This window comes from Eucyclogobius newberryi, unplaced genomic scaffold (assembly GCF_026437365.1).
Source record: "Eucyclogobius newberryi isolate DKJ021-1_F unplaced genomic scaffold, fEucNew1.0.hap1 SCAF_22, whole genome shotgun sequence".
Classification (NCBI taxonomy): domain Eukaryota; kingdom Metazoa; phylum Chordata; class Actinopteri; order Gobiiformes; family Gobiidae; genus Eucyclogobius; species Eucyclogobius newberryi.
The window spans coordinates 25068492-25088363 of NW_027315857.1; the positions used below are offsets into that span (position 1 = coordinate 25068492).

A 19872-nucleotide genomic window follows, 5' to 3' on the forward strand; every position below is an offset into this window, starting at 1 on the left:
CAGCAGCAGTGCAGACAGAGATGAAGCCTCGGTGAAGCCTCAGTGAAGCTTCAGTTCTCCAGCAGCATTGCAGACAGAGATGAAGCCTCAGTGAAGCTTCAGTTCTCCAGCAGCAGTGCAGACAGAGCGTTCATGTCGGTCTCGCTCGGGTGGCTCTGCAGCACCAGCGTGACCATGTTCTCCTGTCCGGGGAACACGGCGCCGAGCTCGCGCCTCAAACGGCTCGTCTCCTCCGGGCTCCGCTCAGGCCGCGCCCCCGCGATGGGCCAGGCCGCGCCCTCTTTCCCCCGCCTGCCGCCGGCGCCCCCCGGTGAGCGCTCGCGGTAGTTCTGGGGCCTGGAGGCGGGGAACGGGGCGGGGACGTAGGCGTAGCCAGAGTCTGGGGACCTGATGGAGAGAACAGAGGCGTTCAGGACGCACAACACAAACGGTATATACTTATATACTTATACTTATACTCCAGTGCGACTTATATATGTTTTTTTCTTCTCTATACCTTTTTTGGCTGATGCGACTTATACTCCAGAAAATACGGTAGAGTCCTGCACACGTTCGAGCCCAGCGCAGAGACCCCCGCCCCCCTGACACACCTGATCTCTGCTCCGCCCCGCCGACGCACCTGATCTCTGCTCCGCCCCGCCGACGCACCTGATCTCTGCTCCGCCGACACACATGATCTCTGCCCCGCCCCCCTGACGCACCTGATCTCTGCCCCGCCGACGCACATGATCTCTGCCCCGCCCCCCTGACGCACATGATCTCTGCCCCGCCCCCCTGACGCACCTGATCTCTGCCCCGCCCCCCTGACGCACCTGATCTCTGCCCCGCCGACGCACATGATCTCTGCCCCGCCCCCCTGACGCACATGATCTCTGCCCCGCCCCCCTGACGCACCTGATCTCTGCCCCGCCCCCCTGACGCACCTGATTTCTGCCCCGCCCCTTGACGCACATGATCTCTGCCCCGCCCCTTGACGCACATGATCTCTGCCCCGCCCCCCCTTGACGCACCTGATCTCCGTGGACAGGAACTGGTCCAGGTGCGGCCCCCCTCGTCCCAGCGGGTCGTCCGGGACCATGAAGAGGTCGCCCACAAAGGTGTACTGCAGCAGCCTGAGGAGGACAGAACGTGTTCAGCCGCCGCTCACTCAGACAGACAGAGACAGAGACAGAGACAGAGACAGAGACACAGACCGCTTCTTGATGATGTCGGTCCAGGCCGCAGACTCGTCGGACAGGTCGCGCAGGTTGTCGTTGGTGACGATGACGCCGTGCGTCTTCTGAGCGAGCTGCAGCATCAGCCTGACACGACACAGAAGGTTTAGATCTCGTGTCGTTACTGCAGAACGCTCGAGTTTAGTTTGTGCTGCTGCAGAAGGAGATGCTTTTGTGCAGAATAATGAGATATTTATGTGTTTATTTTCATCAGGACAGAACTTAAAATATGAGTGTTGAAAACAGAGGTCTTTGCACTCTTTCACTGTGTCACTGAGCAGGTTGGGAAAAAAAAATAAAAAAAATAAAATATATTAAAATAAACAAATCAAATATATCAAAATAAATCAATAATATTTGTTAAAATAAAATAAATATAACATTAAAATATATATATTAAAATAAATGTATAAAATGAATATAAATAAATAATTTAATACTGATTTTCCACATTTATCTTCTGCATCTGTCCCATGGAGCTCCCCGTCGTGTTTTAGAGACGTTTTATCTCATTTTCCACACTTCTGTCGACGCTTCATGTTTGTGGACAGCAGGGGGCGCAGCTTTCAGCCAGAGCCACATTTTCTGCCTAAACAATCCACTAAACGCCCGTTGGACTTGCACCGACCCTGCCCGCCGTCCTCAGCAGAACGTGATTGGCTCGTTTCACCTGTCGTCGTAGGCGCTGATCCTTTTCCCCTGGACTTCTCTGGACGGGGTGAACGACACGATGCCCAGCTCCTTCAGCTCCGTCAGGTAGTGCTGCTCTGCGGAGGGGACCACAAACACCACAATAACACCACCAGCACCACCACACGAGACCCTGACAGTCACTGCACGGGTCTACTGTACTGCAGCATTTCTCCACAGCAAAAACAACACTAAAAAGAGGAGTGAACACGCTCTGAAGCCTGTAAAGGTGATGCTCGGGGTGTAAATGCTCTGCACCTTTGATCCGGTGGTCGCTCTTGGACCTCCACTGCGGCACCAAAGCGCTGATCTGTCGATGTCCCCGATCCCAGAAGTGCTGCACAGCTAAAGCGATGCCCCGGCACGAGAAGAAGATGCCCAGACCGTGACTGTGGGGACGGAAACTGGTGTGAAACTGGTTTGATGAAACAGGTGTGAAACTGGTTTGAAACTGGTGTGAAACTGGTTTGATGAAACAGGTGTGAAACTGGTTTGAAACTGGTGTGAAACTGGTTTGATGAAACAGGTGTGAAACTGGTTCACAGATTAGTAAATGTGTAAAACACACTCCGACCATCACTTGTTGTCATCTGCTATGTTTTTGGTGCTTTACTGTCCAACGAGGTTGTTAGCATTTATGCTAATTTGGCGCTAATGGTAATAATCTGAACAAATGTTTGTCTTTGATCGATCTTTGCTCAAATGAGTAGTTTTAGTATCGATTAAATCTGAACTTTTAGACAGAATAACAACCAATGGAGACTTTTCTGCCTCAATAATTCACTAAAAGTCTTTTTGATTTGAATTAAAGGTTCAACTGTCCTCAGTGGACAGACTCTTACTCGTTGAACACTCTCACCTCATGGCCACGTTGCTCCCGTCGATCACGATGTTTCGGAGTTTGTCGTTTCCCGGACTGTCGGTCAGATGCAGCTCGAAGCGCGAGTGGAGTCCTTCCAAAAACCTCTGCTCTCCGGTCACCACCACCGCCCCCTGCTGGCCCCGCCTGTCCCTGCTCTGCGTGGCTGACCAATCGCTTCCGTTCTCCGCCTCGAACTTCCGCGCGTGCGATGGTTGCGGCCTCGTCACGCTGTAATTTGCATGATTCGAAGTCTGACCGTTCGCAAAATGTGGGCCGTTATTGGAGTTGTAACTGGACAGAGGCGGCCCGCGTATATCGTCAGCTAAACTTTGCCGTTTTGGTCCGTTCGTGTCTTGTTTCTTATGCTGCTTCACCTTTTGCGCTCGACTCCTATCGACCCAAATCGCGTCGTCGTCATCGCTTTGTCGCTTCGGCAGCACCCCGCTTTTCCCTTCCGCGTTTTCGCGATTCATTCTATCTTTGGCGACTTTCGGGGCCTCGACCATGACGTCGTCCATTTCTCGGGGCCCCTCTTTCAGATACCCGCTCGGTTTGGAGTCGTTTCGCTGCAGTTCTTTGAGTATGTCGTGCATGGACTGCTCGGGGTGCTTGCTGTACACTTCCGTCACGTGCCTTTCGTTGTATCCACAGCTGGCGGCCGCTTCCTTTAGCACGCCGAGCACGAAATCCTCCTCTCGCGACCCTCCTCCTCCGATGGCGCCGCCCGACTCCCCGCCGCTAATCGTTTCCCGTTTCGTACCTAAAATTGCTTGACTTTTTGCTCCGTCTTCCCTGTGCTCGGTCTCACACGGCTTATTCCTCAGCTCTTTTGCGTTGGCGCCACTTTGCGTTGGATCCGCTCCGTCTCTCAACCCTCTGTCCGTCCGATCCTGCTCTTGCTGGACTAAATCTAATATCTGCGACGCTTCCTGGAGCCCCGTCTTCGCCAGCACGCGCTGAACGACGTCTTCCGTGTAACCCATGGCGGTGAAAAACTTCAACAAAAGCCAAAACTCCTTGCTTCCCGATAACTGCGCCCACTGCCTTTTGCCGTCGTCGTCGATGTCGTCCTTTTCGAGCGATTCCTCTTCTTCGCCCACTTCTTGCGGAGATTTCGAGCGCTCCTCGGTGCCTTCCGGGCTTCGTCTCGCTCCGCCCAATTCGCCGAAACTATCGAGGAAAGTGGCAGACGCGCCCCTGCTGCCGCTGTCCCCGAACGACGCGGCGGCTCGATCCCACGCGTCGTCCTGCTTCGCCGCGTCCGTTTGCAGAGGCCGGGGGTTGTCGCCGAGTCTAGCGTCTCTGATCAACTCCAACAGGATCTCCTTGACCGAGCCGGGCAGTACCAGCAGGTCCAGCGTGTGCCGGTCGTCCCACTGCTCCACGAGGTTTTTGAAGGCCCGCCGGGACTCGAGGGACTCGCCGAGGCCGCGCTCCCCGGGGGGCTCGCCGCGCCTGGGCTGGGAGGGGTCGCAGCGCTCCACCAGGTCGGTGATCAGCGAGTACGCTCGCACCACCGGCTCCACCAGGCCCGAGATGAGCAGGCAGCCGGGAGAACCGATCTGCAACGGGAAGAAGAAAGGAGCCATGAAAAGAGGCCGCAATCACGGGCCGCAATCACGGGCCTCGAACACGAGCCGCAAACACGAGCCGCGAACACGGGCCGCGAACACGAGCCGCGAACACGGGCCGCGAACACGGGCCGCGAACACGGGCCGCGAACACGAGCCGCGAACACAGGCCGCGAACACGGGCCGCGAACACGGGCCGCGAACACGGGCCGCGAACGCGAGCCGCGAACGCGGGCCGCGAACGCGAGACGCGAACACGAGCCGCGAACACGAGCCGCGAACACGGGCCGCGAACACGGGCCGCGAACACGAGCCGCGAACACGGGCCGCGAACACGGGCCGCGAACACGGGCCGCGAACACGGGCCGCGAACACGGGCCGCGAACACAGGCCGCGAACACGGGCCGCGAACGCGGGCCGCGAACGCGAGACGCGAACACGAGCCGCGAACACGAGCCGCGAACACGGGCCGCGATCACAGGCCGCGATCACAGGCCGCAATCACAGGCCGCGAGCCGCGATCATGAGCCGGAACCGTGTGTGTATAGCCACACACACGGTTCCGTTTAGGAAGAGTAAATACCGTTAGCGTATGAAAAGCGCGTGTCCTCGTATGAACTGATAAGACACTGACTTTGTGCCCGTGACGATTGCCCTGATTCACCCTCATGACTCATTCATGAAGCAACTTTCAAATGTGCCAATAATGTACTTTTAGTCTTCCTTATTTCATGTGGTGCAGCGCTTCAAGGACAAATATTATGCTTTATGTGTTGTTTTTGTCCTGTTCTTGTTCCTGTGCTTTGACGCTAAAGTTTGTACTAAAAACCACCTTGTGAGTTCCATCCAGTGCTCCATCAGAGGGAGTAACCATGGGGAAATAAACAGAAGCTAGCTCACCCCGATACGCTAATGCAAACGCAGAGTTAATGAAGGCGTTTCGAGTCAGAAACGCTCAGAACAAGTCCCTGATGCGTCGCAAATGTGAGAAATCTTTAAGCGAGTGTTTTTGTGAGGCTCGGCGGAGAAGACAAGCTAGCTTGTAAACAGTGAGTGTGAAGGAAGCTAAACAGCAACTGCAGCTCGGAACTGGGTTAAAAAGAGCGTGAAAGTAGATTTGGCCTCGTACGTCCCCTTTAACGTGGAGCGATGACATATAGAGCGCTTCCACGGACGAGCCGGGACAGACGAGCCGGGACGGACGAGCCGGGACAGACGAGCCGGGACGGACGAGCCGGGACAGACGAGCCGGGACGGACGAGCCGGGACGTACCACGATGAGCGCAGACGTGTTGCGTATGAGGCAGTCCATGAAGAGGCCGCGGGCGCCGCAGAAGACGCAGTGCAGCGCGGCGGGGTACGGCACCTCCTGCTGCTCCTCCTGGTTCACCACGCCTTTCACAAACAGCTGGAAACAAAACACCACGGAAGCTTTTTTTAAACATATATACAGTTTTTCTGATAAAGATGTACCGTATTTTCCGGACTGTAAGTCACACCTTTTTTCATAGTTTTGTCCGGGGTGCAAGTTATACTCCAGAGTGACTTATATGTGATATTATTTGTTATTTTCACACTGACAGCCACAAGAGGGCGCTCTAGGCTCTAAGCGACGCAGAAGAAGAATCTGCACTTCCTCTTCCTCTGGAGTTTGTGGAGTTGTTTAGAAGTGACACAGAGGAAGAAGAATTCAATGGATTTAGTGATTTGGGGTAAAACTGATGCTTTGCTAAACTTGTTAGTATGTTTTTTATGCTATAGTTATCTGAATAACTGTTCATATGTTACGTTAACATACCAGACACTTAACACAGGTTTTTTTAAATATTACTTGGCATGTTTGGCGATCCGGATTATAAAGACAAACGTCACACAGCCGTGGGACACGGTTTAAAAATCTCCACGAGCGACTTTCAACGTGATTCAGTCCAGTTCAGGTCCAAGTGTAGACCTTCCACAACAACAATGACACAAAAACGCCCAAAGAACAGCACAAAGCGTAATTCATAAAGTCATAAAGTCTATTGTTGTAGCAGAGGCAAGCGTCACACAAAGCTGGAGCTGGCTACCTCCGTGAGTCATCAGTATTCCTCCTGTAAGAGTCATCCAAAACCACACACTTCCTCCAGGCCTTCCTCCAGTCCTTCCTCCAGGCCTTCCTCCAGTCCTTCCTCCAGGCCTTCCTCCAGGCCTTCCTTCCTCCAGGCCTTCCCTCCTCGCCTTCCTCCAGGCCTTCCCTCCTCGCCTTCCTCCAGGCCTTCCCTCCTCCGGTCCCTCCTCCGGTCCCTCCTCCGGTCCCGCCTCCGGTCCCGCCTCCGGTCCCGCCTCCGGTCCCTCCTCCGGTCCCTCCTCCGGTCCCTCCTACGGTCCGACCTCCTGTCCCTCCTAAGGTCCCTCCTAAGGTCCCTCCTCCGGTCCCTCCTCCGGTCCCTCCTCCGGTCCGACCTCCGGTCCTTCCTCCGGTCCGACCTCCGGTCCGACCTCCGGTCCGACCTCCGGTTCGACCTCCGGTCCGACCTCCAGTCCTTCCTCCAGTCCGATCACATTTTTGGCATCTTTGCGTGTATTTTCTAGCGGCGTTTCAGTGCTTATTTCTGCTACGAACGTGAAATGTTTTTGATGATGCATTTGCAAATATTGTACATATCGTCGTTGCTTGTGAAATTTTTTATTGTGGCAATACAATCCTGCTTCAAACTTTTGATACGGCGATGGGCACACTGGCGTATAAGTCGCACCGGGCCAAAAAGTGCATAATAGAGAAGAAAAAAAACATATATAAAAGTCGCACTGGAGTATGAAATGCAGTTGAAAGTGTGAAAATAACAAATAACATCACTTATATACTTATATACTAATACTCCGGAGTATAAGTTTATAAGTCGGACGCCAGCCAAAACTATGAAAAAAGACTTATAGTCCGGAAAATATGGTAGTTCCTTCTGTCGGTCAGACGGAATTCATAGAACCGTGGTTACACTCTTAACTCTCATTTTAGGGCACAGTTTTTGTCTGTAGTTAAATTTAATAAGACAATAAATGTAAGAGGTATATTTGTGTTCCCTAACTGTAGCTTTCATTGTTCACTCATGCGGTTTCAAACGTCATGGAAACAGATTCTTTGCTTTTGGCTGATGCAACGCCATGGCAACGCTGCGCATGAATAAGCAGATTTTCATTTTGGTTTGGAGCGTTGACATTCCTGCTCCGGCCTGACGAGGAAACGTCTCGTCAGACAAAGCATCAGACACAGACGAGGATTACGAGCTCAACGCCACGTTTAGTCATGAAAAAGCAACTCATGTTTAAGTTTGAAAGTCATTGGTCAGAAGAAGTCATAACAAGCTTTTCAGTCATTATCTTACCCGCCTACTGGCCCGCCTACTCGTCTACTGGCCCGCCTACTCGTCTACTGGCCCGCCTACTCGTCTACTGGGCCGCCTACTCGTCTACTGGCCCGTCTACTGGCCCGCCTACTCGTCTACTGGCCCGCCTACTCGTCTACTGGCCCGCCTACTGGCCCGCCTACTCGTCTACTGGCCCGCCTACTCGTCTACTGGCCCGCCTACTCGTCTACCGGCCCGCCTACTCGTCTACCGGCCCGCCTACTCGTCTACCGGCCCGCCTACTCGTCTACTGGCCCGCCTACTTGTCTACTGGCCCGCCTACTCGTCTACTGGCCCGCCTACTCGTCTACTCGCCCGCCTACTCGTCAACTCGCCCGCCTACTCGTCAACTCGCCCGCCTACTCGTCAACTCGCCCGCCTACTCGTCAACTCGCCCGCCTACTCGTCAACTCGCCCGCCTACTCGTCAACTCGCCCGCCTACTCGTCTACTGGCCCGCCTACTCGTCTACTCGCCCGCCTACTCGTCTACTCGCCCACCTACTCGTCTACTCACCTGCCTACTCGACCGCCTACTCGCCCGCCAACTCGCCTACTCGCCCGCCTACTCGTCTACTCGCCTGCCTACTCGTCCACCTACTCGCCCGCCTACTCGTCTACTCGCCCACCTACTCGTCTACTCGCCCGCCTACTCGTCTACTCGCCCGCCTACTCGTCTACTCGCCCGCCTACTCGCCTGCCTACTCGCCCGCCTACTCGCTTAATCAAAAACGACGGTCAGCCGCGGCGCGTCTCACCTTGGCCGCCTGGACGTCGGCGCTCAGCCCGCGCAGCTTCAGCCAGATCTGGCCGTGGGCGTCCCGCGGCGGCTGGTCGGCGCCGATGGCGAAGTGCACCCTGAAGATGCGCTCGGCGGCGGCGTGGAGCGACGTGAGCGAGCCGCGCAGCATCCCGGGGCACGCAAACTCGTCCTCCACCGCGCGCTCGCCAGGGTCATCGCCGGAGTGGTCGCTGTCCATTTTGTGTCCGAGAGCCGGCGAGTTCAGCGGCGGAACATCCTGGGAAGACAGACGAGGAAATGGTCGAAGTGCAAATATTTAACATCCAACGTTCTGCAGCGCGTGTTTTTCACTGGAACCAGAAAACAGGCCAACATTTCGCCGACTTTCGCGTCTTTGCACGGCTTCCTCTACCTCTGGAGTTTGTGGAGTTGTTTAGAAGTGACACAGAGGAAGAAGAATTCAGTGGATTTAGTGATTTGGGGTAAAACTGATGCTTTGCTAAACTTGTTAGCATGTTCTTTATGCTATAGTTATCTGAATAACTGTTCATATGTTACGTTAACATACCAGACACTTACCACAGTTCTGTCTGTGCCTCATGTAGCTGAAGGTGTTAGCGTTAGCATACGTCATGTAGCTGAAGGTGTTAGCGTTAGCATACGTCATGTAGCTGAAGGTGTTAGCGTTAGCATACGTCATGTAGCTGAAGGTGTTAGCGTTAGCATACGTCATGTAGCTGAAGGTGTTAGCGTTAGCATACGTCATGTAGCTGAAGGTGTTAGCGTTAGCATACGTCATGTAGCTGAAGGTGTTAGCGTTAGCATACGTACACCTATTCACCATGTTCTCTCATCTGTTATTATTTTAAACTGCATTTACAGATGAAATGTCTGTTCTTGGTCCTGGATTTGATCAAATACATTTCCCCCCAAAAAGTAGTTTTTTTCTTCTCTATTATGCATTTTTTTGGCTGGTGCGACTTATAGTCCGGAAAATACGGTAAACGCGGTAGACGCTGGGGGCCCCTCACAGTCTAAAACCAACAAATAAAAAACTGCGTTACTGAGACCCACTTTTATCCGATCTTTAAGCACTTTTCTGTGTTTTTACTCGTTTATTGCGTTTTTTTTTGCTCTGATTTGCTGATTTTACGGTGAAACCTTTCATTTTGTTGTAGGTTTTGTGTCTGCGCAGCACTTTGGAAGCAGTTCCGTTTATCAAAAGTGAAACATAAATAAAGTGGATTTGGACATTTCAGATAATATTGGTGGTTAAAAAAAAAGAACTACAAAAAGAGCAGATTAACAATAAAAAAAAAAACTTTCAAATAAATGGTATAAAGTGACATAAGTGACATTTCTGCACTGATGTGATTCATGTCGCTGACATTTCACGTGCGTCTGACAATCAAACCTCACATAAAAAACTAAAAGTCATGTTTTTAGAGCTGAAGTCGACTAAAGGAATTCCTGATCGATTAAAAACTGTTCCTGTCGTTTGATTCGTCGACAAAAAGGCGCAAAATAAGTTGACGTTGACATCCCACTTAAGAACTATGAACTTGGGCCTCAAAACTCCTGCCGTGGACACAATACATGGACACTTTTGAAATATACATTTGGAAAGTACTTTGCAGGAAAAAAGGCCGTCACAAAGAAACAGACGACACAAAGGTCACAAACGATGGAGGACTGGACTGACATCGGAACAGACATCAGACACAGCATCCACAGGCTCTCTTCCTCATCTCTGGTGACTTTAACCACGCTTCTCCCTCTTCTGTTCTACCAACATACACCCAGTATGTTACCTGCCCCACCAGAGAGAATAGAACATTGGACTTGTTTTTTGCCAACACCAAGGAGGCTTATTCCTCTTCCCCCCTCCCTCCCCTGGGCAGCTCGGACCACAACCTTGTACATCTGAGGCCTGTGTATGAACCCATCGTGCGCAGGCAGCCTGTGGTGTCCCGTGAGGTGAGGATGTGGTCTGCTGAGAGCGAGGAGGCTCTGAGGGACTGCTTCAGCACCACTGTCTGGACTGAGCTTTATGACCCACATGGGGAGGACATCAACACCATCACAGAGTGCATCACGGACTACATCAACTTCTGTTTTGAGAACATTGTTCCCTCCCGGACGGTGCGGTGTTTTCCAAACAACAAGCCATGGATTAACCGTGAACTGAAGGCTCTGCTGAAGGAGAAGAAGAGAGCCTTCAGGTCAGGGAACAAGGAGGAGCTGAGGACTGTGCAGAAGGAGCTGAGGAGGAAGATCAGGCAGGCTGAGGCCGGCTACAAGAGGAGGATGGAGGAGCAGCTGCAGCAAAAGAACATTCAGGGAGTGTGGAGGAGCCTGAAAACCATCTCGGGCTTCAAAATCCCCCCTGCCCAGACAGAGGGGGATCTACAGTGGGTGAATGATTTAAATGCTCACTTCTTGAGGTTTGATCGGTCACCCGCCCCTCCCCCTGCACAGCTGCATGCTCCTTCTTCCACAGCTGGACAATGCCCTGCATCTGTTCCTCTTCGCTTATCTGCCCCGGACCATCGGCTCCCCACTTCGCCTGGACTCACCCATCCCCCCAGCACACGGTCCCCCTGCCAACCACTGACTGTCACAGCAGCACAGGTGAGGAGTGAGCTGAAGAGGATTAAAGTGAGGAAGGCAGCAGGACCTGACGGCATCAGCCCCAGGCTCCTTAAGTCCTGCGCAGATGAACTGTGTGGAGTTATGGAGCATGTCTTCAACATGAGCCTGAAGCTGAGGGTGGTACCACAGGTCTGGAAGACCTCCTGTCTGGTACCTGTGCCTAAGACACCGCGCCCCAAAGACCTCAACAGCTTCAGGCCAGTGGCTCTCACGTCCCACCTGATGAAGACACTGGAGCGGCTGGTCCTGGACCACCTCCGCTCCACCGTGAGCTCAGCCATGGACCCGCTGCAGTTTGCATATCGGTCTGGCATCGGAGTGGAGGACGCCGTCATCTCCCTGCTGCACCGCTCTCTCTCTCACCTGGAAAAGCCTGGCAGCTCTGTGAGGATTCTGTTCTTCGATCTTTCCAGCGCCTTCAACACCATCCAGCCGCTGCTCCTGAGGGACAAGCTGGAGACGGCTGGTGTGGAGTATGACCTGGCAGAGTGGATCCTGGACTACCTCACAGACCGACCCCAGTTTGTGAGAGCCCGGAACTGTGTGTCTGACACTCGGACCTGCAGTGTGGGCGCGCCCCAGGGCACTGTCCTCGCGCCCTTTCTCTTCACCCTTTACACTGCAGACTTCAGACATGACACGGACAGCTGTGTCCTGCAGAAGTTCTCTGACGACTCTGCCATCATCGGACTCATCACGGACGACGATGACGCGGAGTACAGAGGACTGGCGCAGGACTTTGTGGACTGGTGTCAGCGGAACCACCTCCTCATCAACGCGGGGAAGACCAAGGAGATGGTGGTGGATTTCCGCAGACGCCACCCCACTGCCCCCTCACCAGTGAACATCCAGGGACGGGACATTGAGAGAGTGGACTCATACAAGTACCTGGGTGTTCATCTGAACCACAAACTGGACTGGACTCATAACACAGACGCACTGTACAGGAAGAGCCAGAGTCGGCTCTACCTCCTGAGGAGACTCTTTTGGAGTGACAGGGCCACTCCTGAAGACCTTCTACGACTCTGTGGTGGCATCAGCCCTCCTGTACGGTGTGGCCTGCTGGAGCAGCAGCATCACAGAGAGGGAAAGGAAGAGGCTGGACAGAGTCATCAAGAAGTCCAGCTCCGTCCTGGGCTGTGCTCTGGACTCGGTGCAGGAGGTGGGGGACAGGAGGGTCCTGGCTAGATTCACATCTATGCTGGACCATGAGTGTCACCCCCTGCAGGACACTCTCTCCGCTCTGGAGAGCAGCTTCAGTGAGAGACTGATCCACCCTCGATGTGCGAAGGAAAGGTTCCGTAGGTCTTTCCTTCCTGCTGCTGTCAGACTTTATAACAAAAACTGTTAGTACTGAACACTCGCAATACTGACCTAACCTAATACTGATGTGCAATTCTGTCATATGTGCAAATGCTGTTGGAATTCATGTGCAATTCATGTGCAATCTATGTGCTGTCGTGACATATTCATGTGCAATTACTGTCGTGATCACATGCAATGGTATTTATGTATTTATTTATTTATTTGTCTATGGGAGTTTTTATTTATTTATAGGAGATCTTCTACTGAAAGTGTTTTTCAGACTTCCTATAAGTGATCTGTTCTTCTGTATCTACCTCTGTATCTACCTGCGTTGCACCAATGAAAATTCCCCATGTGGGACAATAAAGGAATATCTTATCTTATCTTATCTTATCTTAGACAAATGGCAAAACCGACATTTGGACTCAATTTGAAAATGGAAAAATCTGAAAAACTTTGGACTAAACAAGACTTTTATTTTATTATTTTCACCATTTTGTCTTATGTCTTTTGTTTGTCCCTGAGCACTTTTCTTATCATTTCTGGCTCGTGTTTTATTTGTTTTGTTTGTATAACATTTCAAAAGAGAAAAAGATCTATATAGATGCCATTTTGTTTTTTATCAAATAAAAACGTTGAAAAAGCTACATTTTTATTCAAAATTGTCCTCAGTCTGTATAAATAAGCCTCGATTTTGTCTTGTTTTTGTGTCCGTTAAGTTTTGATTTCGACTAATGCATTAAGCCATGAACGTGTAAATACATTTTTTAAATATAACTGAAGCGATTAAAGCGAAAGCGTTCAAGATTTAAAGATAAAACCGGTGCTAAACGTCGGTTCGAGGTCGTTCGTGGGCACAGAACGTCGCACGAGGAAGAGATTTAAACGTTCAGCACAAACACCGTCACGCCACTGGCTAAACGCTGATTTACAGCGGTTTACAGGAAGTGCGCAGCAGCAAAGACTTTCCCCCTTTTTGTTTCTCAGTCAAACCCGATCACCACGACGACAACAAGTCGTTTAAGGAGCTTTTCAGTTTACGATGGAAAAATGTGATCGTCTTATGTTTGGAGTTCAATACGTCAGAAAAAAGCACAATACGTCTCCTTTAAGTATTCATTTGACTGAGGTACTTTTACTTTTACTTGTGCTGGAGTAACGTTTCAATCAAAATGTTTCTAAATTAAAATCCCTCAGACACTGGTTTGAACACATTTAACATTGAATTTAACATTATTTGTTGATTTGTTATGCGATGATGCAAGAATTTATGATTATGACAAAGCCAAAATCATGAGTTTTAGGTTTTACTGGGCAAATATTTACAGAAATGTCAATCCCACACAACAGTTTTACCTTTTACCTGCAGATGTGACAAACTTTACCATAAATTAGACTTTTTAAGAAGCTCAGATACAAGTCTGACGCTAGAAATACACATTGTTTACGTTTTTTTGTAATAGAAAAGCAAAAGTAACTAACATTTCCACACTAGAAATTCAAAACTGTTGGTTATAAAGACTTAAAAAGCTCAATATTTAGCTCTGATCACAGTTAAATATTGAAAATTGACTGGCATTTTTGAACTTTCAGACTTTTTATTCGAATTCCTGCCGTAGTTTAAAGACAATTGTAAAGATATCGACACGGATCGTTTTCACCCAAGGACAAAATTCAACAAATGCGCAGTGATAAAGTCGTAATTTTGCCTCTGAAAAGTGAATTATCAGTCACGCATTTGGAAAGGCCTTTTACGCAAAGCACGTAGCGCCTCCAGTTTACGCCTAAACGCACCAAAACACGACACAACGTCAGATTTTCGGGCGCAAAACGCGGATTAAACTCGGCGTCGCGGCCAAAAACGCGCTTTGTCGGTGTTGTTGACTTACTTTGACCGAGTTTAGCTCCAAAGTTTGCTTTTCCCGAGCGTCGCACGTCTCGCGCTCACATTTCTGCCACTTCCGCAATCACAAACAACAACATTGTTACGTTACGTACGTGCGGCGCGCGCGCGTGAGCGGCCAAAGTTCGGCCCCGGAAGCAACGAAAAACAACGACTTTTCACACGACGCGGCGGCAAAAAGACGTGAGCGGCCAAAGGAAGCCGAAGATGGACAAATAATCCAGCACAAAAGGGAAATGTCTGGAGTTAAAAGCGAAACTAAAGCGAGCTCCGCGTGAGCCGCAGTTGCGTCAGGAGGTACGGAGCCCCTGGAGTGTCAAATACAAGTATTATTATTGTAGCTTTAACGATGACGATATGAAACAAGATCGAAATATATATAATATAGTAACAACAACAGACAAGCAAAAACAAGCAATGTTTAACACGTTTAACACAAGGCCACGTTACCACAGCCGAGAAGTGAAGTATTCAATGGGCCCTTTTCACCATAGGTCCTTTTCACCATAGGTCCTTTTCACCATAGGTCCTTTTCTCCATAGGTCCTTTTCACCATAGGTCCTTTTCTCCATAGGTCCTTTTCACCATAGGTCCTTTTCACCATAGGTCCTTTTCACCATAGGTCCTTTTCATTATTGGCCCTTTTCATGATACCAATAAAGTCAAATACAAATCTGTGACAGAGAGAGCGAGTTCCAGAGTGATAATGCTGCTGTAAGAGTCCCAGAAAAGCGAGTGGGGATTTCCAGCGCGTGGGTTTTCTCTTTCCTCTTGTTTTTACAGCGCGACTGAAATGACGTGTCGTTTCAATCTTTCAGAATGATCTTTACCTGAGTCAGACTCCTGAAACTATAACGTGCAGTCAGACGGAGCCGCCGCCTGTCCTCCTGAAACTATAACGTGCAGTCAGACGGAGCCGCCGCCTGTCCTCCTGAAACTATAACGTGCAGTCAGACGGAGCCGCCGCCTGTCCTCCTGAAACTATAACTGAGGATGAGGAAAATGAGGATGACGAAATTAGGATATGGAAAAAATGAAAATGGCAAAGATCAAATTACAACTCAAAAAGCTCCAAGAAGAGGTGAATGATAAAAAGAAGCAAAATAAGTCTGCCAAGGTAATGGCTGCGGCAACAGAAGATAATCCAGTGTCAGACAGTGCCCAACAGATTGCTATGGCGGTTAAAATGGTCCTGGGACAAGTACAACCCACTATGACACAACCACAGGCCGTCCCATCCGCCACAGGACCAAAGAACAACACATCTGCTTCAGAAATCATCTACAATCAAGGACGTGAACGTAACACATTCTCTCATGGAAGAGGACGTGGGGCAGGAGCTGGAAGAGGACAAAACAGGTTCAGCGTGACTCCTGATCAATGCTTAAACTGCTTTGGAACTGGACATTGGGTTCGAGACTGCCCCATAGGGCAAACACAAAGAGGTCAACGCCAAATGGCCCCAAACCAACATGGCCAATTTCAAAGACCTCAAATGATGAATATGAGCCAACACATGTCAAGCCAGAATCATCTACCACCACCCTTGCCCCTTGTGGTCTCCCTGGTTATACCACATCTTTGGGCCTTGGGGTGGCACTGTTTCTGTTTTTCACCATTATTGTTATTGCCTGTGTATTGATTATGATTGGATGCTATGCTGTCTTAGATCACTTATAGAACGCTTGATTGCATCTGCTCTTACTAGACAACCTGCTTATCTTTTGACCCTGATTACATACGCTATTACTCTGCCAAACACGAATCTAACTCTGATAGTGACAAGACTCCTAGACTTTTTCCAGAATCTGATTACTACATCCCACCATGTGTTTACACTAACTGGGGATGCTCCTTGTCTCACACCGTTTTATGTCCATGATGGGTTATGTTTAATACATGTTTTCTTTTATTGAGTTGCAATATTATACAATGATTTAATATGATTTTTAAACAATTAGTATGTTTTTGGGGGGTTTACGTTCACAAACTCCTCTTTATTTAGATCTTTCCCGGGAGGAACAGATAAATGTGTGTCATGACGCTGTGTTTTTTGTACCTTGTAAATGTGAACTTTCTTAAAATAAAGGACGGTGACTGATGATAAGTATGTAATAGATGTGTGATCAAATTCAGTTAAAATGTAATTAAAATGTAATATAAAATACTTGGTAAACCGGAGTGTTTTATCTGGTAAAACCTAAAAATCATGATTTCTCCTTCGTCATAAGATACGCCTTTATTTGTCCCACAATGGGGAAATTCCAGTGTTGCAACATAAAGCAGGTACAGAATGAAACAATAAAAAAAGATAATTTATAAAAAAACTTTAAAAAAATAACACTCTTATAGAAAAGCTCTTATAAAACTGTTTTATAAAACCTTGTGTCACGTTGACAAAAAGTGCACGACCTTCTGAGCTTAATCCCAGTGAAATCGCACAATTTCCCGCTTCACTTTTGCCTCCAGATTGGAATTGAGCTTGTTTTTGATTGACGGCGGTTCAAAGGGTCCACAGGCTCTCGGCCCCGCCCCCCTTTGCCTCACCCTTGTTCTCGGCCCCGCCCCCCTTTGCCTCACCCTTGTTCTCGGCCCCGCCCCCCGTTGCCTCACACTTGTTCTCGGCCCCGCCCCCCGTTGCCTCACCCTTGTTCTCGGCCCCGCCCCCCGTTGCCTCACCCTTGTTCTCGGCCCCGCCCCGCGTTGCCTCACCCTTGTTCTCGGCCCCGCCCCCCGTTGCCTCACACTTGTTCTCGGCCCCGCCCCCGTTGCCTCACCCTTGTTCTCGGCCCCGCCCCCCGTTGCCTCACCCTTGTTCTCGGCCCCGCCCCCCGTTGCCTCACACTTGTTCTCGGCCCCGCCCCCCGTTGCCTCACCCTTGTTCTCGGCCCCGCCCCCGTTGCCTCACCCTTGTTCTCGGCCCCGCCCCCCGTTGCCTCACCCTTGTTCTCGGCCCCGCCCCCCGTTGCCTCACCCTTGTTCTCGGCCCCGCCCCCCGTTGCCTCACCCTTGTTCTCGGCCCCGCCCCCAGTTGCCTCACACTTGTTCTCGGCCCCGCCCCCCGTTGCCTCACCCTTGTTCTCGGCCCCGCCCCCGTTGCCTCACCCTTGTTCTCGGCCCTGCCCCCCGTTGCCTCACACTTGTTCTCGGCCCCGCCCCCCGTTGCCTCACCCTTGTTCTCGGCCCTGCCCCCCGTTGCCTCACCCTTGTTCTCGGCCCCGCCCCCCGTTGCCTCACCCTTGTTCTCGGCCCCGCCCCCCGTTGCCTCACCCTTGTTCTCGGCCCCGCCCCGCGTTGCCTCACCCTTGTTCTCGGCCCCGCCCCCCGTTGCCTCACACTTGTTCTCGGCCCCGCCCCCCGTTGCCTCACCCTTGTTCTCGGCCCCGCCCCCCGTTGCCTCACCCTTGTTCTCGGCCCCGCCCCCCGTTGCCTCACCCTTGTTCTCGGCCCCGCCCCCCGTTGCCTCACACTTGTTCTCGGCCCCGCCCCCCGTTGCCTCACCCTTGTTCTCGGCCCCGCCCCCGTTGCCTCACCCTTGTTCTCGGCCCCGCCCCCCGTTGCCTCACCCTTGTTCTCGGCCCCGCCCCCCGTTGCCTCACCCTTGTTCTCGGCCCCGCCCCCCGTTGCCTCACCCTTGTTCTCGGCCCCGCCCCCAGTTGCCTCACACTTGTTCTCGGCCCCGCCCCCCGTTGCCTCACCCTTGTTCTCGGCCCCGCCCCCGTTGCCTCACCCTTGTTCTCGGCCCTGCCCCCCGTTGCCTCACACTTGTTCTCGGCCCCGCCCCCCGTTGCCTCACCCTTGTTCTCGGCCCTGCCCCCCGTTGCCTCACCCTTGTTCTCGGCCCCGCCCCCCGTTGCCTCACCCTTGTTCTCGGCCCCGCCCCCCGTTGCCTCACCCTTGTTCTCGGCCCCGCCCCCGTTGCCTCACCCTTGTTCTCGGCCCTGCCCCCCGTTGCCTCACACTTGTTCTCGGCCCCGCCCCCGTTGCCTCACCCTTGTTCTCGGCCCCGCCCCCGTTGCCTCACCCTTGTTCTCGGCCCTGCCCCCCGTTGCCTCACACTTGTTCTCGGCCCCGCCCCCGTTGCCTCACACTTGTTCTCGGCCCTGCCCCCCGTTGCCTCACACTTGTTCTCGGCCCCGCCCCCTGTTGCCTCACACTTGTACCAGATTACGACAGTTTCACAGAGTCATCGGGGCAGCTCTTCTTCCTGTTCCTTTCACTTCTGCTTCTGTCGCTTCGCTCGCACAAACCGTGGAAACTCGCCGCACACAGGACCCAAACGCGGTGAGTTCATTTGAATTCTGATTTGAATAGTCCTGCTTTAGTTTGGCTCCGTTCATAAAAGTCGTGCTCATTGTGATCGCGGCTGCTCAGAGTGACATACACTTGACCTGGACATACAGAACAAGCAGAATTTGACTAATTCTACTTTTATAAATATGTTTTTACTGACATTACTCTAGATGGTCAAGTGTGAATCACTTTAAAACTTGGTCTAATCTTGGTCTAAACTTGGACTAAACTTGGTGTAAACTTGGTGTAAACCTGGACTAAACTTGGACTAAACTTGATCTAAACTTGGTCTAAACTTGGTTTAAACCTGGACTAAACTTGGTCTAAACTTGGACTAAACTTGGTGTAAACTTGGTGTAAACTTGATCTAAACTTGGACTAAACTTGGTGTAAACTTGGTGTAAACTTGGACTAAACTTGGTGTAAACTTGGTGTAAACTTGGACTAAACTTGGTCTAAACTTGGTCTAAACTTGGTCTAAACTTGATCTAAACTTGGACTAAACTTGGTGTAAACTTGGTGTAAACTTGGACTAAACTTGGTCTAAACTTGGTCTAAACTTGGTCTAAACTTGGTCTAAACTTGATCTAAACTTGGACTAAACTTGGACTAAACTTGGACTAATCTTGGACTAAACATGACTGACATGAATACAGAATACAGTTATTTTTAGCGCTACAACTGTTATTGTTTCTGTTTGCTTCAGAATGTTTTGTTGTGGGTTCATTCATTCATCTCCTAGCGCTCGTTCGGGTTAAAGGTCACGAGAGACTGCAGTTAAACCCAGTGACTTCACCTGGACGGGGCCCAGTCACAGGGTTGTGATTGTTGTGGGTTCATTTGGGGGGAAATGTGATTGTGATTAAGGTTAATGGGTAAATATTGTGCTATAAGTTACTACAACTATCAAATCCCTAGTTATTTTCAGTGCTACAGCTATTGTTGCTTCTACTTTTACAGCTACTACGATGACATTTCAACTTTGACTCTTTTGAGGAATTAAAAAAACTTAAATGTGTCAAATTCATGTTCAAATTGTGTATTTACTTTCCATCTCCGGTCTAAACTTGGTCGACAATAGAACTAAACCGGGACCAAACAAATGTATTAAAAAAGGGTTTCAAAGACACAAGCGAGAGAACTTTAATTATGATTTTTTATATGTCGTAAGTGTGTTTTTTATAATACATCATCTCTTCTGGTTCACATGAAATGATAAAAGTCTCATGAAAGTTGTTACATTTGTCTGAATATTT

General features: G+C 50.7%; 2 protein-coding genes across 3 annotated transcripts in view; one reads left to right on the forward strand and one right to left on the reverse strand.

Moving 5' to 3' along the window:
• Positions 1 to 25: 25 nt before the first annotated feature.
• khnyn (KH and NYN domain containing) lies at positions 26 to 14398 on the reverse strand. 2 transcript variants are annotated; one of them, XM_072458801.1, is made up of 9 exons: positions 14310 to 14396; positions 8480 to 8740; positions 5611 to 5745; positions 2764 to 4328; positions 2163 to 2293; positions 1885 to 1981; positions 1194 to 1301; positions 1011 to 1112; positions 26 to 387 (listed from the first exon to the last, which is right to left on the reverse strand). In XM_072458801.1, the coding sequence occupies exons 2-9, from the start codon at positions 8699 to 8701 to the stop codon at positions 99 to 101; spliced, it is 2649 nt and encodes an 882-aa protein (XP_072314902.1). In that variant the 5' UTR covers positions 8702 to 8740; positions 14310 to 14396; the 3' UTR covers positions 26 to 98. The 2 variants fall into 2 exon arrangements, with proteins under 2 accessions (XP_072314902.1, XP_072314903.1); XM_072458802.1 differs by having other exon boundaries at positions 139 to 387; positions 1885 to 1976; positions 14310 to 14398.
• Positions 14399 to 18512: 4114 nt separating this feature from the next.
• ripk3 (receptor-interacting serine-threonine kinase 3) overlaps positions 18513 to 19872 on the forward strand; it is a 28600-nt gene continuing 27240 nt past the window's right edge. The window contains exon 1 of the mRNA XM_072458823.1: positions 18513 to 18607. The gene's annotated coding sequence lies outside the window, so the exon portion shown is untranslated. The remainder of the gene's footprint in view (positions 18608 to 19872) is intronic.